The 19,336-nt window shown below is 41.6% G+C and overlaps 2 protein-coding genes across 2 annotated transcripts; one reads left to right on the plus strand and one right to left on the minus strand.

Annotated features, from left to right (window-relative positions):
- Positions 1-57: 57 nt before the first annotated feature.
- Positions 58-4,269, minus strand: LOC130403679 (interferon regulatory factor 5-like). The gene is made up of 7 exons (XM_056608097.1): positions 4,180-4,269; positions 3,040-3,139; positions 2,115-2,315; positions 1,641-1,787; positions 1,106-1,158; positions 529-619; positions 58-185 (listed from the first exon to the last, which is right to left on the minus strand). The coding sequence occupies exons 1-7, from the start codon at positions 4,267-4,269 to the stop codon at positions 58-60; spliced, it is 810 nt and encodes a 269-aa protein (XP_056464072.1).
- Positions 4,270-7,983: 3,714 nt separating this feature from the next.
- On the plus strand, positions 7,984-17,555 carry nsmce1 (NSE1 homolog, SMC5-SMC6 complex component). The gene is made up of 8 exons (XM_056608088.1): positions 7,984-8,174; positions 9,136-9,243; positions 9,868-9,989; positions 11,366-11,443; positions 12,047-12,193; positions 12,646-12,765; positions 14,193-14,319; positions 15,253-17,555. Exons 1-8 carry the CDS (start codon positions 8,171-8,173, stop codon positions 15,285-15,287), a joined length of 741 nt encoding a protein of 246 aa, XP_056464063.1. The 5' UTR covers positions 7,984-8,170; the 3' UTR covers positions 15,288-17,555.
- Positions 17,556-19,336: the final 1,781 nt, after the last annotated feature.

Consider the following 19,336-nt stretch of genomic DNA (forward strand, 5'->3'; position numbering starts at 1 on the left):
ATCTATAGCACATTTATCCAGTCGGTCAGGGTTAAACAGTGGATAGAGACACACTTCTTATTGTGGTGTGGACCAATCAGTGCCCACTGCCTTGTCACAGTGTTGTTGTCCAATAGAGTTGCTGGATTCAGTCCAGCATGGATAGATATCTGAGTAGTGGGTTTGGAGAAAGTCCTCACTGTCACCTGAGGCACACACACAAAACACAAAACCTCACACACACACACACACACACACACACACACACACACACACACACACACACACACACACACACACACACACACACACACACACACACACACACACACACACACACACACACAAGTAGGGGGAGATGAACAGCAAGGTAGTATTAGATGATGGTGCAAAGATTTAATTAATGGTTTGACAACCGCAATTGTACACATACAAACCCACACACACGCACACACACACACACACACACACACACACACACACACACACACACACACACACACACACACACACACACACACACACACACACACACACACAGTGTCGTACAGTGCCAGTGGTTTCTCTGTGTGTAAGCTCTCCACCCGTTCTGCTCTCCTGTTTGGTCCCAGAGTTCAGTGCTGTTGAAATGGTCCATCAGCTGGTGAAACACAGAGAGCATCCAGTAAGGTCAGCCACTAGCAGTTCATAGGAAGGTAATCCATTATGGTCATCATTTCATTTACAGAGCAGGGATCCTTAACCTGCAGGCTGCTATAATATAGGCCCACACAGGTAGCTCCGACCACCTCCAACCGTACAAGAACTAGCCCATCCATTGCCAATTAATTAATTCACATTTAGATTTCTAATCCTATTCATTCCTTTTAAATCATATATATTACTGCAGTTAAAATAGATTTCCGTACATAATGACAATCATATTTGGTCTTGAATTAATCAAATATAAACTATTTAATTATATTCCTTTCCAATTATATTAATAAATGGTATCATTTTCCTTATATTATAGTTATATTGAATTTGTGTTATTATACTTATTCTTAAACCCTATTAATATTTGTTCATTCATATTGAACCTCAGAAGAAAAGCAAGGTACCTCTTTAAAGCCGTTCAGACTATTACCTTAAACACTGCTTCAGTCTGCTCCTGCTGGTCGCTCCTTCCCCCCCACAGCTCTGCACCCAAACAGACCAAAATAAAAGGATTACACTGATGCAAATAATGGTGCGATCATAACTTAAACCAACAACAACTCCAATACCAACCACGCACGTATGCTTGTGTGTGTGTGTGTGTGTGTGTGTGTGTGTGTGTGTGTGTGTGTGTGTGTGTGTGTGTGTGTGTGTGTGTGTGTGTGTGTGTGTGTGTGTGTGTGTGTGTGTGTGTGTCTGCAGGTCTCTGTGTGTACTACCACTACTTAAGCAACTAATAGGAAAAAACAGCTAACCATGCTTCTCACAAAATGTGTGTAGTAGTACCATACACTGTCATGGTCTTGTGTGTAGTAGTACCATACACTGTCATGGTCTTGTGTGTAGTAGTACCATACACTGTCATGGTCTTGTGTGAGGTAGTACCATATACGGTCATGGTCTTGTGTGTAGTAGTACCATACACTGTCATGGTCTTGTGGGTCATTTCATTTGTCTGTCCTCACCCAGGGCAGAGGTGTTCCTCTCGGCTGGGTTTGGATTGGTGGAGGACAACGGGGAGGCGGGCGTAGGTTGGACAGCCTGTGTCTCATTGGTGCTTCTGGCTGCCACAAATGTACGTCCTGTTCTATATCCAACAGGCAACTGGGTCCCTGGGGACGAAGAGAGATCATTCCCTCACTAGTTTCCTAAACATATGTTTGGTAGGTTGGTTGGTAGATTCAATAGCCATCTGTCTGCTATAAGTGAGTGAAATACGATGTTTCTACTTGATCGACCTGCTTATGTATGTGACAATTCAGACACCTGTTGACACCTAGAAAAAAGGTAGGCTGGGTTCGATCCCCGGTGGTTATCCTCCTCATACACCATCTGTATTAACATTGACATGATGCAGCAGATGCCTTCATCCATGGAGACGGACAGGTTGACCATGAATCCGTAATGATAAATCTGTTGCATAAACCTGTCTGTCCGACCTGTGTTGTGCATACGAGTGCGTGGCGGAGTGGTCTGCGGCGTCGTGGGCGGCAGCATGCGGTACACCCTCGATGCGAGGTGTCCTCTTTTGCGGCTGCGGTCCTGCAGCTCGCATACGTCCGTCAGGGAGTTGAGCGCACAGCGGAAGTTAGCCTTCCACGTCTTGGGGTCAGGTTTGTCCCTGCCTAGCCGGTAGCGCCCTAACACATGCACACAAACCCACGTGCGTACTCACACACACACACACACGCGCACACATACACGAGCATACGCACACGTACACATGTGCATGCATGCACTCACACACACACAAACACAAGTACGTCAATACACTGTGACCCTGGGTAGGATTCAGCTTGTTACTTTAGTCGTATCTTGTCATGGGAAATGCTTGGCACAGGGGTTCTGCATCCACCTTTTTATCTGATTGATACCAAAGTACAACTACAGTACCAAAAAGCAGCAAGATACATAACTCACATATATATTTGTAATGCTTTCTTTTGGGGCTTTCTTCCAAGACCTTTCACCACTAGTTGTGTTGCAATTAAATCTACTTTGTGGTCCTAAGTTTCTGTCATCAGTCAGATTGTGAGAGACATTAATGCTGGGGTAACCTTAGAGCCAAGATGCTCTTCGGGTCCCAAGCTTCTCTGTGCCACTGCCTTCGCTTAAAGACGGTCAGGTTTCACAGAAACCCCCACCTCCTAGGGTCTTCAGTGTAGCCATTAACACACACATGTGTGTAAGTGTGTGTGTGTGTGTGTGTGTGTGTGTGTGTGTGTGTGTGTGTGTGTGTGTGTGTGTGTGTGTGTGTGTGTGTGTGTGTGTGTGTGTGTGTGTGTGTGTGTGTATGTGTGTGTGTGTGGGCGTTTGGGCGTCCAACTTGTACCTATGTGTGTGTGTGTGTGTGTGCGTGTGTACCAGTGTGCATGGCCCAGCTCCTGAACAGCGTGGCGTCCTGGTCGATACTCCAGCCATGACGAGCAGCGTGTCTCCAGGGGATCTGGAAGATCTGGGCTGACTAAAACACACACAATCACAGTAAAGTATGTGTGTTTGAGTTTGCTGTAAATAATGCATTCAATTTAGTCATTGCATTTTTCCCGAAGATACTCAGAAACCTGGCTTGTCTGCCCCATCAACAAACTGGAAGCCACTTGCAGACACTTTGACTCTTAGCCGGGCAAAGGTTGGCTGGGAGCCAATAACCTGCCTGACTCCCAGAGCTTCCCAGAGGAAAATTACAATGGGTACGATAGTATAGTTATTATTATTATTTTTAAAATTGTATTATTATTATTTATTTATTTTCACCGCTACAATTTGGCAGCATAATCATTACTAACGATTTATTTTTGCACTTGATTCTGTTATGGGCATTTCCTCCCAGTGCAAATAAATGAGTTATTGAAAGCAGTGTTCTGAAATGGGATCAACTAAAGTTTTTAAACCTATGTTGTGAGTAATAGAAAGAAAATATTACAAATATTGTTGCAAGTGGCCTGTATGCATGGCCTTCACATGTTTTTTGCAACGATGTGCATGTCTTCAAGATATTGATGTGGATGTTCTCATATAATGTCTGTTTTTTACATTTCTCACAATGCAAATATGTTTGTGAATGAGTTCCTGAAAGCAGTGTTTTAAGATTGGATATATGTAATTATAATTTGTAAGCCCATGTTGCAAATATTACAACAAAAAAACGTTTAAAATGTTGATGCATGATTGTGGACTACGTTGAAATAATACAATTCCAGTTCTTCTGGAAATGTTTTTGATCGCTGTGTCATAATTCAGCTTAATATGTTATATATTGTTGCTCAGGGCACACTCATTAACGAGAAAATGTCAAACTGGCACTGCCTGTTGAAAAGGTGGCCGACCCCTAGTGACTAGGATCTATTTAGACTGCCAGTCGAGAGGTTCTGGGTTTGATCCCCAATGTCTACAATCTATCTATAGGCATGCTGCAAGATGCCCTAACATCTACTGCTCCTTAAGGGCATGCATCGGAATTCAATGTAAGTCACTTTGGATAAACAGAAGCTGGGGCAGTACCTGGTCCAGCCATGTGACTCCTGGGTATTTCCCAGACTCAATCTGCTCCTCAAGCCACGGCCTCAGGCGAAGCCGACCTGACCTGTGCATCCTGCACACACACACACACACACACCCACACACACACACACACATACATCGATGATACAACCAAAAATGAAATATTGGTATCGCTCTTATCCCATTTATTATTGATAATAGAATAGTATAATACACACACATAAAGTCTATAGAAATTACCTGGCACGTAGAAAGAATAACCGGCGTCTGCCAGAATCCGGCTTTGTCCTCTCTTTTCCTTCAAGCTTCTCACTCTTACCTCTACAGAAGCCTCCGTTGAAGCAGAACAGACACTGAATCTCAGCCGAAGTGGGCTACAGGCAAGCTCCTTCACATTAATTCTGGTGTAGGTGAGGAACCTTACAGGTTCAGCTGGTGCTGGACCACTAGCCACTCGTCTGCAGGTTTACAGGTGTAGAACTTCTACACCTGAAATGAGGGGAGTGTCAAGAGGTGCTTTTGGCAAGGTACGGAATATCTTGCATCTCACTGTGAACACTAGTGTGTGATAAAGTCGTCCACTCCCAATCCGCATTGCACTTAATCTGAAATATATTTTTTCAATACCTGTCATATCGGTATACCTATCATATCTTTATATGTACAACAACAATAAAACTGTGCAATTATGAATGAGATAATAAATCTTTGAAAAACTTTCTCTATGTAGTTTTTACATTTTACAATGCTGCTGTACATGAAATGGCCCTGGGTTTATCTATATTTTTCACATGTTGCTATATCACAGGTGCTGGTGTCAGTTCACTTCCTTTGTTCCCTTGTTGATTTGTTATGGTCTTACCCCCCTTTCCCTATCCCTTTTTGTTAAGCAACCTTTGGTATCTTGAAAGGCACTATAAAATTCCAAGTTATTAGGGGTCTGAGCAGCTTGGTCCACTATTGTTTCTGTACCGTTTTACCCCAAAATTCTTTGAAAGTCATACTGCAGCCTAGCCTGGGTAAACCCGTGCTGCCTTGCGTGCAATTTCATTTCGCGCTGGCAGCCAATTGTAAACCACGCCTCAAATACGAGAAAATTAATGTGTGGTTCCCAGTAGTCGGGGAGCCAAAGTCTCAAAAATGGGTTGAACCTGACATGGTCTGCCATACTTTTTATTTACGTTTTTTCTGTTAACTTTGACCCTAAGAAACAATAATTGGAGGGTCTGCTCTGCCGGAAATATCGCAAAAAATAAATGTGGCTATTTTAGTGTATGCACCCTTATATTTTTTATCAGAATAATGGGAAAAATGTTTTTTTCCCTCAACTCCTCAGTGGATTGGGTAGGCTGTCAAAAAATGCATTCCAGATACACAGAACACATGTGCTGACAACATCCACTGAAGAAATAACTCTTGAAACACATTTCCACATGATTTTGCATCAATTGAATGCAAAATATTTTTTTTAAATATTTTCATCTTTATATTTATTCATCTTCATTGGCAATCAATTGTTCCCCATAGTTATGAAATTAGTCAATATGCCTTTCTCTTCACCAAACAGTATACTCATTCCACAGAAAAAACTATAAAAATCCAACCAAAATCAATGGATCTGTGAGGATTTCACTACTAGGCGGTGATCAACAGGCTCCGAACCTCAATAGAATTTTTGGCTACTCTCGAAATTCCGAAAGACATATTGGATATTTACACTGGATATCTATCATGGTTGGTAATGTCCACATTATTAAACATCATCAACATAACCCTGTTCTCCCAATGGAAATCTGTCACACAAGAAATATAATGACTTTAATTACTTTATTGCATCAGATGACAACTATTACAACTTTAACGGAACAAAATAATTTAGCATAACTTAATTAATAGGTGCAGGTCCCTGTGAGGTTGGATAATCAGGAGGGTGGCACACTGCAGATAGTGCTCTGGGGACAGACCTTAACCCTCACCACCTGAGGAGACAGCAAACAAGACCGGCAGGCTGGGTTATACAGCAGCGCAGAAAAAACTGAACCCCCCCATCTATCTCTCTCTCACACACGCACGCGGCCTTCTTGCATGTCCCTGTCTTCAAGCGCAAGCTCAATCCTTGAACATCTGTTGGGGTCCCCGTGCAGACATGCAGAGCCACCCTTCACAGTGGCTCTTGCACAGGAGCATCCTCGGCCACACATGCTTTTCTTGCAGCGGCAGTATTTGCTGTGTTTGAGTTCAGAAGGTTTTGCCTCTTTCAGCATCATGGTTGCCACCAATTTGCCATTGACAAGTTGTCTCCCATAATCAGTGGCAGCTGGGTAGGTTGGCTGAACCATGTGTGCCCGCTTACACAGAGCCAACTGATGCAGGGGTTGGTGAAGGTGTAATATGAAGATATCTTCAGTTGGTGGAAGGCAACCCATGTCTCCTTTGAGGCTCACAAAGAGATGGGGTCGCAGTGCATCTAGATTACCACCAGCCAGGCTTTCCTCAGGGTCACCATACCTGAAGGTCTGTCAGGATTTTAATAGCAGTTGTGTAGGCCAGCCTTTTTTCTCTTCTGTACAGATAGCACACTGTGTCACATCCGGTAAGTATGTAGGTGCTGAGGAGAAGGGATGCAAGATCTGAAGCTGCAACTTCACACTTCCCCACCAGAGCTTCTGTGATGGCATGAACAGGTAGGAAGATAGCCATCGTCTTCACCCACATTTCCTGCAGCCCATCCATGTGTGGGATGTAGTCTGTCGCAACCACTACAGCCCATTTGTGGTGCAGAATTTGTACTGAGTGTGCAATGTGAGCAAACATCCTGGTATCTGCCTCCTCATGTTTCTCACAGGAAAGTTCTGGAAGCTCAACCTGACAATCCGCTGACAAGAGGACGGTGTGACCAGGATCACAAAAGATTCCACAAAGAATAAGTGTGCATCCTGCAGTAAGTGACTTGTTCTGAGTGGTAACAAGTCACTCTTTTACCTTTGCCTTTTCTTCGGTTTTCAAAATATTGCCGTGGTAAAGAGAGAACAAATAGTTGGTATTTGTCTGTGGATGGCATGCGATATTTGATCGGGGAAATATTTTTTTTGCCCCGATCAAATATTTTATGGTCACGATTAACCTGGCGGATAATTGGCTTGGTTACAGATTAAAAACTCTATTTATAACGATTTACCGAAAAGTCAATGGATAAAATGAATGAGAAATGTAATTCCTGATCTGATTCACACGGCAAGCCAGCTGTACCCTACAATCAGTGGCTTGAAAAAGATTGTATGAGATTGCCGTTTCTCAATTTTCCTATATAGCCTATTATTATATTATTGGAGTACAGGCTATTGATATAAGAATTCCGAACGAGCGAGAATATAATAGAAACACACACGCGCGCACACGCACACAAACGATCAGATGGATCCGACCGGGATTTCCGTTGCCGTTGCGATGGGTTTCCTCTACCAGCGACGTATACAATTATATATAAAAAAAAAAAAACTCTTCACCCCCCTCCATCTTTGTTATACTTTTAAAATGTTCCTATATAGCCTATTTTATAGCTTGCACACTGATGTTTTAAAACAGGAATGCGAAATACATCCTGGGATATTTAACGGTCCCAAGTTCACACAGGTCACCTCCGATGCATCCTCGATGAAACCATGGACATATTATATGAAACCATAGATATATATATATTAATACATATATCTATGTATGAAACGGCCAATTTAAGAACGCATCAAGAACACTTCCGGGTTTTACGACAGTACTTGAATTGGCTACGACTGATGACGTTTCACAAGAACGCAAGTACGGCCGATCTCATAGGTCCCCTGGGCTCTACCGGAAGGGGCCTGACGTCGCCTCTCTACGTTGCGCTCTTGATTGAATCGCTAAAATAAGCTACAGCTGTCTTACCTACAGCTTTATTAACCGCAAGTTTTTCTCTAAAACACAGCACTGGTAATCTTACTATCCTTGCCAAGAAATGGGTAAACAGAAGTATAATTTTCATTGTCATTTTATCGTAAAAGTGTTTATACGGATGTCCTTTAATGCTAGTGCCAGGGTTAACTTTATGTTCTTCTCCCATTTGATAATCTAGCCATCCAGACATTTTTATCTCTAGATACAGCCCATCTAAATCAATTGGAGATGGTTGTATCTTCATCGGGATTTGCTTAGAATCGATACTTTGATTTCACTACACTCGAAGATTGTAAAGACTGAAACAAACATTGCTATCGACTTCTTCCTTTGAAAACAACGTCGATAGCTGTTTGGTTGTAGCTGGTTTGGAGTGTAGTGAAATGAAAGTATCGATTGTAAGCATATCCCTATAAAGGAAAATTATGATTTTCCTGATAATGCACGGATCGGAGAATCGATCAATCAGAAGAGTATCTATCATCAGAGAAACCTTCCAATGGCTAGAATAGCACATTGGATAAAACCGTTCTATGGGTTTCACTGGGACATAATGAATTCGATTGGACAGGAAGATTTAAAATCTGTAGTAGTTATGTTATTAATTCCAGACTGTAGTGTGGTATATGATGGGAAATATGGCAGCACACTGGAGTTAAGCACATCGACCTTGTTGCCTTATGTATTGTGAACATTAGAATCCTAGGGAAATCACCTTTACGTCTGAGATTCAGGTTGTAAACTTGTCAATGTTTTAGAATAACCTTTACCCTTTTGAATACATGTTGGGTAAATATTGTTCGAATGGTTTAATCTCATAATTCCTATGCCAATACCACTGTGAGGCTAAGTCCTCCCCTTTGTAAGCACATAATGGCATCTAGCTCATATAACTGACAATATTGTGTGTGACAGTTACTGTCCGTGACACGTGGCAGAGTAGTTATACATACTGTCACTTCTATTTGGCCACATGATGTCCCGTTTATACAACAATGAAGCTTATCCATGCCCCTGTCCAAACAGTTCTGGGGGAAGGTCATCAAAGGTTTATCCAGACCATGATGATCAGGGGTATCGTAAACGAACAAGAGGCCAAGACGCTCCATCAACACTGCTGTGAGGTCCACAAAGGTAGGCTTAGGTGCAGTTGTCATAACGAGCAGTCCATCTTCTATGCGTTACTATGAACCCACCTAGGCTGAATGACGATGTTATCCCGGACTACCCCTGCATGATTTCTGTTCTCTTAGTTACAATTAGCTGTGTCTACCAGCAGTCCTAAGAGCAGGAAGAATGAGAACATTACAAGAAAAACCTCAACGAAACCAAGGTTAAAATGACAATTCAAATTAGATTTGAAATGTTTGCATATTGCCTTGTCAAATTTTTCATATAAGACCTCCATATTTATTCTCCTTGACTCTATTGTTGTTCTTCTTGGCATGTTATTCTTCTTATTCCAGGGACTGTTCATTGTTGTACACGGTTAATAGGAAGTAAGCGACAGGAAAGTGTGTTGCAGTAGCCTGGGTGAACGCTGCGGTTCCTGACCTCAGCCTCGAGATCAAATCTTAGTTTGGCAGAATGCTTTTTTTGTGGCCTAAAGTGCTTTTACCAAGGGCACAGCCCTAAGAAAGGCTTGGGTAAAAAGGGTTACCTCACATTAACACCATCCTGGGCTTCTTTTTTCTGTGATGCACACCACACAACAAGTACTTAAAAGTGAGCTCTGTGTAACAAAATGTGTTCCTGCAGAGCACTATGTTGCAGACAAACTCGAAGAGTTCATCCAGGTGGTCAACTCTAAGCTGGAGTCCTTGAATATGCAGATCAGGACGCGTGCTTCAGAGGACGACGGCATGACATGCTACGCTCTGGTTAGTATCGAAATTGTCCTACTAGTATAACACTCTTGTAAGTCCCTACACGTACTGCTAATACCATACTCTGGTTAGTCCCTACATAGTACTATTCACTGGCGCCATCTTTGGAGGGCACAAGGTTTCTTGCACCCCCAATGACGATGTTTGAAGATTGAAACGAAGTGTGTTTGTAGATTGAAACGAAGTGAACTGGGACGTATTTGTTGTCTGTCCTTTTAAATAATGCAAGCGAGATAGAGCGCTGCGCGATAGAATGCTGTGCTGCGTGATAAAACGCTACGCTGTGCTGCGATAGCATCCCGCCACCTCCCTATCTCTTCCCCCAACAATCGTTTTAAAGCATCGCTAGCAACATTCCTGACGTACTCAATGATTCCCTGCTTGGACTTGGTTTGTCCTGGTCAGACTGTAGAGGACAGTGCTACGATGGGTCTGCAAATATGTCAGGGAGCAGGTCGGGCTTACAAGCGCGCGTCAAGGACATACAAGAGTAATGTACGTGCATTGTAATGCCCACATTGGGAAACTTGCCATTCAAGAAGCCGTTTGAAAGGTTAACATATCCCAAGATGCGATGAAGAAAGTCAAAGAGCTGAGCAATACATCAGAGTTACCAAAAAGACTGGAACGGTTTGACTCTTTCCGTAAGCCTGCCGGTGGGAACAGTTTTCGCCTGCTTTTCCCCTGCCGCTGGACAATGAGAGTGAGCAGTTTGAAGTCAGTTCTTGAGAACTACCAGAACCTGGCCAGTCACCTCCATGAATTCTCAGAAAAATCGAATGGTGATTTGGGTTACCAAATGCAGTGGTCTCTTGAAACGGCTACGCATGTTTATGGAGAATAAGTGCACACCACCACTAGTAACGCATTTATAAAACGTGTTCGTCCATGGATGGAGCAGTTAAATCATACATTATCACAGCCATAATTTGGAATGTGTACAACAATTGGATATAGAAAATATGTAAATAATTCATGAGCTACTGTTCTGAACCTCAAATTCTGAAAGCAGGACTTTGGAGAAGTCATATAGCCTACCTTTTGGTGGAACACATTTGAACTTAATATTTATATTTATAAAAGATGGGTGAACTGCTCTACTACCAATATGGCTTTGAAGTAAAGCTAGAACGAGTTCCCAGACGGATGCTTCCTGTGTGCTTTAGCTTGCCTTGTCTGGCCCTCCCGGCCGGTTGTGCGACCATCACTGGCCACTAAAGTAGTGTTAATTACTGTCTTCCTCAGAGTCACATTAATCCCTTCAGGCTGACTGATCAAAAGCTGAATAAAAGCCCTGTTGAATCTTATTTTAAACTATTAAAAGAGGAACACCACAGGATAATGTGTAGTGTTGGTTCCCTTCTGTTTAGGTCAATACAGCAAACAACGAACTCACCAGGATGTCATCCGACTACGCAGACAATGAGTTGGAACTATTCAGGCGAACGGTAGGTTCTGTCCCTTGTATGCTCTTTCTTCATGATGGTTTATAATAATCATAAGGAGGATAATAAAAAGTACTCCGGGCTATGGTGCTATTTAAGGGACACAAAGGGCTTTACATAGTGAGTGTGAGGGATATCACGCCGAGAGATGTGAAACTAGCCAGTTAGAGGCCAGGGGCCATGTAGAGTCAGGGATGCATTCCAGAATTAAAGGGGACATATTATACCACCAGCTGTGAGTGTGATTAGCCATACAAGCCGTTTTGAAAATGTGCAGCTTCTGACATCACAGGTAGGCGTGTCCACCTAGATGTATGACGGATAGATGAGCAACGTTTGCTAAAGTCCACTGGGTAGGCTGGTAGACTGATCTATCCAGCACACATCTGGGTTGACATCCCCACCTGTGATGTCAGAAGCCGCACATTTTCAAAACGGCTTGTAATAGCTAATCACACTCACACCTGGTGGCATAATATGTCGCCTTTTATATATGTTTAAAATCCAAATATTTTTATCTCGACCTTGATATACTCCTTCTATCGTGATGTGCGATGTATACATCAAATAACCTTAAATGTGCTTATTGACGTCTTTATGATCCAGATGGACCTGATAATGTCTTCGGACGACAGCACAGCTTCCTCCACAGACATCCTGAACATGGCAGACAGTCTACAGACCCGGAAGCTGACAAAGAGCGCTGCAGAGTGCCTGCTGAAACGCCTGGTGTCCGATAACTGGCTTGTAGAGGTGTGTGTGTGTGTGTGTGTGTGTGTGTGTGTGTGTGTGTGTGTGTGTGTGTGTGTGTGTGTGTGTGTGTGTGTGTGTGTGTGTGTGTGTGTGTGTGTGTGTGTGTGTGTGTGTGTGTGTGTGTGTGTGTGTGTGTGTGTGTGTGTGCTAGATGTAGATATTAAGGAGCAGGTTCGTTTTATGTCCCAGGAGTGCGGTTGGAGACTTTTTTGGGATGATGTAAATCCCCGATATGTTGTTAATAAAATATTTATTTACGATGAGGACTCTTCACCAGAAATGGGATTACCCCTCAGTTTCTTCTACTTTCAACGCCTAGGTCACTAGAATATTAATAATGATGCTTAATGATAACTTTATTAGTTTGAAGTTTGGTAATGCTACTTTAGATCCTACCTACCCTTCTGCTGTTCTCATGCGACCATGTTCGTTTGAATGCTTGGTTGCTGTAGAAACAAGGAGACTACAGCCTGTCGACGCGGTGCGTCATGGACATGGAGCCATACATCCGGACCATGTATGATGAAGAGCAGGTGAAGGTGTGCGCCGTGTGCCACTGTCTGGCCTTCAAGGTGAACACCTACCGTCTGAGCTCCACAACGGGGACTGGGAAGGGGATAGCTTGATGATACGTTTTAATCACATTATATGACATAAGGTTCAGTAGGGCAGGGTGTTACTACAAGTTGCCACAATTAGAAGCTAATAATTTATTTTTCTATGTTAAGTGTCTTTGAGATTCTTATAATTAGTCCAGTGTCCATTGTCTCCAGTCTACTACTAGATATTTTGCAGGCGACAAGTAAGGGATAATGCCCGACAAGGTGTAATAATGGACACCTTGAAGGGCATTATCCCGCTTATACCATGGTCACTTGCCAAAGAAAATACATCAAAACTATTCATTTATATTTTCATGCGTTTTACAATCCAAATATAACGTTTTTCACAAGCCATAACTTTGTTTCCCTGGTAACGCCTGAGGGTTTGACTAATACCTGGAACAACCATTACCCTCCCGTAGGGCTGGGTAAAAATATGCACTGCAATTTATTTGTTCTCGATTCAATTTCGATTCAGATTATTTTTTTAGCGATTATTTCCATAAAAAAAAGAGAGAAAAAAGAAGCATACTCAGTCTTTGTAATCTAGTATGGCGAGTATGGCTAAATTGACATGCACTTTTACATTTGTCCATGTTATGATTATTAGATTTATGATGCAAGTTTAGCTCAGGAACAATACTATACAATGTTGTATTCTAATACTATACAATGTTGTATTCCCTTTTTGCTAATTAAAGCACAATTAAATGGTTAATTAATTTTGAAATGGTTGATTCTAAATAATCTTTAGGTATTTTTGTCATCTGCCCGTATTATTGAATCGATATCGAAGCAATTGGATCAATATCAAATCGAATCAAGACCTAAAGAATCTGAATTGAATTGAATTGTGAGGTACATGGCAATACCCAGCCCTACCCTCCCGTAAGGTTCTTATGCAACGGAAACGTTGTTCACTCCTCCAGTAAATAGGACGGACCGTAGCTACGACTTGGCAATGGGAGGTATTCTAGTCCGCTCAGCTATGAGCCAGAGAGATAACGTTATGCATTGTACATATTTATAATTTGAAATTCGTCCCAGCCTTTATACCACAGATACTATAGGGTCTCTAGCATATAACCGCGTTTTTGGATTACAGTTTAATGCATTTTTCACAAAATACCAGCTCTCGTTTGGAAGGCTGAAGAGACAATTTGACTGGAACTACTTGGCAGGTGTCCGTATATCAGGGGTTAATGCACACCCTGCAGCCAATCACAATCGAGTATTCCCCCAGACCATGGTATAAGAAGCCTTAACTTCTACCTGCTTCTATGACATTTTATAAAGTCTCTCTGGATAGTGTATATAGTATCTATTAAAGTATCTATTCATTTACAAAACGGTTTATTTTGTCATTTTAGAAGAGTGTTCTTCTGTTTGTCCTGCAGTACCAGATATGTGCAAACCCTCTGTGTACTGTAAAGATCCACAACCCATGTGCCGAGAAATACTTCAAGAAGAAAGCGGTGCAGAGATGTCCGGAATGCAGTGAGCTTTGGCCTAATAAAGTCAGAGGTAACTCCTACACACCTTGAATGATCCAGTTTCAAACTAGAGTATTCTAGGTTAATCATTGAGATTAAAGCCTGCAACGTTCTAGGCTGGAGCCTCTTCCAACGTCATTTTTTTCTATCGAAAATCTGCCGCCATTGATTTTGGATTTCAATGGCATTTCTAAAATGCCTCTGGATGTAATTGGATAGGCCTTAAACCAATCATGGCAACGAAAATGGTGACGTATCGTACTGCATAATTACTTCAGAATAACTGTGTAAACTTGTTTGAACCAAAGTTTTTATTGACTTTTGTGCCAAGTTATTAAACTTGAAGTAAAATTTGTAGTTGTTTACTTATATCTAAATGTGTTAAACATTGCAGTTAACAATATAAATGTCCCTAGGCTAGGCTCCTGGAAGGTTAACCAACAGGTGTTTAACCCTTTCTCCCAACTGATTTTTATTCAGTCGGGGTTAACCAATGTGCTCACTAGTGGGGGTGGTTTGAATGTTCCATTAACTGAGAGCCTTTTTATACCAATAAATCATACATGCCAACTAATAATAGAATATGTACCCATCAGTTAAGAAAATACAAGTTCAAACAAGTTACTTGTAAGAACCCAAATTGTTACCCCCTTTTATCATATTGTCATATCTTCTTCCGCAGTTCCAAGAAAATTGTAACATACTAGGGATGTGAATAACTCAAATTATTCATGGTAGTATAATTGATTATTCAATGTGTGCCGACAGTCACAAACACAGCCATAGATCAGCGCAATCAATGTCTTTAACACGACAAACAAACAAACCGTATTCTGGTATAATTCTTCATAAATTTCTTCTTGTAAAAACTTCAGCTTCTGTAAACGTCCTAGGTAACCTACACAATGCACTGTTGATTGACATCAGACCCGCTCCCCAATTATTTGTCTTTGCTTTATTTCAGAGTGCAGACAATCTCTCTCTCAGCGTCAAAGATGAAGGCTGGTTTCCTTGGGTAACAATAATAAACGAATGAGTTTCAGTTTCAGTTTCTTCTTCCAAAGGCTTGTCTTTTTTTACCTTGATATTAAACATTTCCCTTGAATAATGTCTTTTATTACTAACAAATCTCATGAAAGCTGAGCACCAAACCCTAAATGCCCCATACGAGCTGGCTGTCGCCCTGCATGGCCGACTCCGCCTTCGCTGTGTGTATTGATGGTTGTAAGTAGCTTTGGATAAAAGCGTCTGCTGAATGCCCTCAATGTAAATGTATGGAGCAAACATTTCTAATGAGTTTCTAAAGCGGAGTTATATACTTTAATTTAAGACTTTAACTATATTTTCTCGCTGAATTCTGAGAGTACGCTTTTATCATCATAATGTAAAGTTTTTATGATCCTTTCTAAATTCAAATTCTTGTAATACAAATCTAGAAAGCAGCCTATAACCTAAAGCACATAGAAATGCATCATAACTGAAGTTAAATGAATATAATCTCCAGATTGGTTTAATAACATGAGACATAGGAATGATATATCCAATGCGTATTAACTGTTATAAAATAGATCAGTGGTTCCTAGTTTGCCTAGACCAGGTGGGGCATGAAATGTGGGATTCTAAGTATTCATGACTGGGATACAGTAACTCCAATGAGCAAGTGTATAGATATATAATTATGATTTATCATTTGCTTTGCTTTTAGATATTTCAGTGTAATTTCAATACAATGCATTCATTGATACATTTTTCACAGTTACTTTATTACCCTGTATGCGTGTTATTTTTTGGACAATCTGTGAAATGAGTTGCTAAAACTTCCAATAACATGTCAGAATGTCAGAGACATCTTCCATAATGATCCCCAGTATGAGCCTGATGGCCTGCACCTGGGTCGGAACTGAGCATAGAAGAGTGGGTTTAGGGTGGAGTTGATGGGGTACTCAATTGGCGGACTCCACTCCGGATCAGGACCCAAACACAATGAAATTCAGACCTAGACGAAAATCAATATTCCAATATTTTTTATATGACCTAAGCGAGATTTCATTGGCGTTTGATTTCAGGATGTGTTTCCAATCACGTATCTACCTCGTGCCCAATCCAAATGTTCTATCAGCTGTTGTGTAATAACTATTTCCTTCAGCTAAATGAGGACTAAACCGAGATAATTGTATTTGGTGCTAAAACGGAAAGGCTTAAAGTAACCCAACACCTTCACTCTGTCCCTGGAAACCTCAATCGAAGCCAGAAATCTAGGGATTATCATGGATTCAGATTTACATTTCAACAGTCATATCAAATCTGTTAAATCTGCATATTAAAAATGTAGCAAGAATTAGAGGGCTCATGCCCACGAAGACTTACAAAAACGTGTACATGCCTTTATCACCAGTAAGCTTGATTATAGCAATGGTCTCCTTACAGGTCTCCCAAAAAAACTAAGGAAAATTCAGCTTGTTCAGAATGCTGCTGCTAGAGTTCTAACAAAGACAAAAAATTTGAACACATTACACCAATTCTTAAATCATTACATTGGCTTTCTGTAGGTCAGAGAATTGATCCTAAAATCATGTTGCTAACCTATAAATCCTTACATGGTTTAGGGCCAAAATATTTAACTGATATGCTTCCACTACATAAGCCTTCTAGACCACTAAGATCTTCTGAGACCAATCTGTTAATTATCCCCAGAGTAAACACGAAACTTGGGAAAGCAGGATTTAGTCACCATGCAACAAATAGTTGCCTGGAATAAACACCCTGAGGATTTAAGTATTGCCTCAACTCTGACCACCTTCAAAACAAGACTGAAGACTTTTGTTTGCTTCAGCTTTCTGCTAAATCTTAAATATATAGCACTTTCTAAAATGCTTTAACTTAACCTTTATTTTCTATTTTATTAATAAAATGCCTTTTTAACTTTGCCTTTAATTTCTATTTTTAACAGAAAGATACATGATCTGATACCGGAGAGAAAGGATAAGGGTTTGAGACCCAAGTTCTGTCTGGGTTAGAGTTCTAGAATCTGGGTTGGAGTCCCAGAGAAAGGACCAAGTTCCTTTAGGTCGGGTTGGATTCCCGACGTGGGTACCGGAGAGACTGTTGATCGTTCATCATTGCCCTTTCTAAAATGCTGATCTATTTTACTCATTTTTTGCATATGTTTTCTTTTACTTATCTATTTTATTTTATTGTATGACAATGTTTATACATGAAGCACTTTGAGTCTGCCTTGTGTATGTAAGTGCTGTAATAAAGTTGCCTTGCCTTGCCAATGAAAACTCATTGTGGCCGCGAGCGCAAGCAAGGTCTGCGAGTGCTTTTTACCTCCACAGTCTGTCAGCCCGTTCGGGTCACATTCCCCGGTGGGGATTTAAGGCACAATGCATGCATGGTTAAGAAGGAATTGGGGGAAAGGAAGGAAGTCAGAGCTGAGGACTTTTTTAGTGCGATTGATGCCGTCCTTGGAGAAGTGGATGGTGGCCCATTTGGCTGAATTCAATTACCTGATTGTGATAGTAACCTACCAGCTGCTACTCCCAGAGGGTCTGAGGGAAGTGGTCTTCTGACAGCCTCACCAAGACCATGTTCATCAGGTTACAGAGCGCAACCCTGCTAATCCAGCAAAGATGCTACTGGCCATTGTAAAAGCTTTTAAACCTAAACAGATTCTTGCTGCTGACTTTTGTTTGAGAGAGAGAGAGAGTATTATGGTATGGTATCAACAGAATTGTTTTCAAAGTTTTCCCGTGACCATCGAACCAACCGATACAAATTTACGCAACGTTGAAGAGCGATTGATCCCAAAATATGTCTGTGGGGGGGGGGGGGACGTGCGACGTCTGGCCTGCAGGGGGGGTGGGGGGTAGGGGACGGTTGGGAACACATCGGATCGGCTGGGGGGGTTGGACCTGGTTGCGAGCAGGTGCCCGCGATCAGGTCCAATCAGGGAATGTGTATTTATGTGCCTGCTTTGTGTTGCAGTAGGAGAGAGACGTTACCTGAGAGAGACAGGTTACCTGAGAGACAGAGAGATCCAGAGACTGCTCAACCTATATAGAACCAGGAAGCGCATGGATCGACCGTTTTGGTATAGTTTTGGAGCATGTCTTAAGTTTGCTTTATTCAATAAAAGAGCTCCCAACAAAGGGACAAAGGAAACTGGTCTCCCCGTGCTCATTACCTTGCTACAATGTCTTATATGATTTTCAACATAGTAATCTGCAATTTAATCCCTGTTACTGGATCCCAAATTTAGAGAAAAAGGGGAACTTATTGTATACCGCTACGGGGTGTGATTGTGAATCTTAGTCTGAGCAGCGATTACATGGTATATCCCTACTGTGTCTGGCGCATTTCATACAACATCGCTTATTATAAAGCTTATAGTTGCCGTGGGCCATAACCATGGCGATAACACAGACGCCTTCTTTCCAACAGCTCTCAGCCCAAATCGTTTTTTAGTGTTTTTTCTGGAATGGTATTAAGTACTCAAACTCTTTGATCATCGGTAGGTAGGCCTACTTATCAAAGAGTACCCAACTTTAAGTTGTAGGCCTACTTGTACTTTGTCTGAGTAAAAGTGGAATCAGTGCATCCCTATTTCAAGGGATGAGGTGGGCCCCATACATAACTTCGCCTTGGGCCCCCAATTGGCTAAATCCGCCACTGATTGTCCCCAAGCAATTCGGAGTGAATCCGAGTTACGGGTCAAGGGAAAATGCAGTTTAAATTCGTTTTTGAGCATTAGAGCTTGTTTCAACACATTGCCATGTGTTGAAATTGACAATGTGAAATCAATTCTGGAGCTATTGACCCAAAACTGCAAGCTTGGTGGATGGCCTCGATGTGCTAACGTAGTTCCTCCCAGGCCCTGGCTCATTCTGAAGTGGTATTGTAAATTACATAAAATCGCATCAATCAGTACAAATCAGCCTTTTTTTTATGCAATCCGAAATCTGTCCCGAACATTTTATCGGAAATGTCTGGTTTGCATTTCGTCTTGCGATGCCATGCCTGGCTACTTTATATCAAATATCCCGGTT

This window comes from Gadus chalcogrammus, chromosome 14 (assembly GCF_026213295.1).
Source record: "Gadus chalcogrammus isolate NIFS_2021 chromosome 14, NIFS_Gcha_1.0, whole genome shotgun sequence".
Taxonomy (NCBI): domain Eukaryota; kingdom Metazoa; phylum Chordata; class Actinopteri; order Gadiformes; family Gadidae; genus Gadus; species Gadus chalcogrammus.

Excerpts from the sequence above, each read along its gene's own strand:
- nsmce1 (XM_056608088.1), top strand. Across the intron at positions 9,990-11,365 it reads GCATGACATGCTACGCTCTG|GTCAATACAGCAAACAACGA; the intron begins GTTAGTATCGAA and ends CCTTCTGTTTAG. Across the intron at positions 12,766-14,192 it reads GCCACTGTCTGGCCTTCAAG|TACCAGATATGTGCAAACCC; the intron begins GTGAACACCTAC and ends TTTGTCCTGCAG.
- LOC130403679 (XM_056608097.1), bottom strand. The coding sequence starts at position 4,269 with ATGCACAGGTCAGGTCGGCTTCGCCTGAGGCCGTGGCTTGAGGAGCAG. Across the intron at positions 1,788-2,114 it reads CACTCGTATGCACAACACAG|GGACCCAGTTGCCTGTTGGA; the intron begins GTCGGACAGACA and ends CTTCGTCCCCAG. Across the intron at positions 186-528 it reads ACAGAGAAACCACTGGCACT|GTGACAGTGAGGACTTTCTC; the intron begins GTACGACACTGT and ends TGTGTGCCTCAG.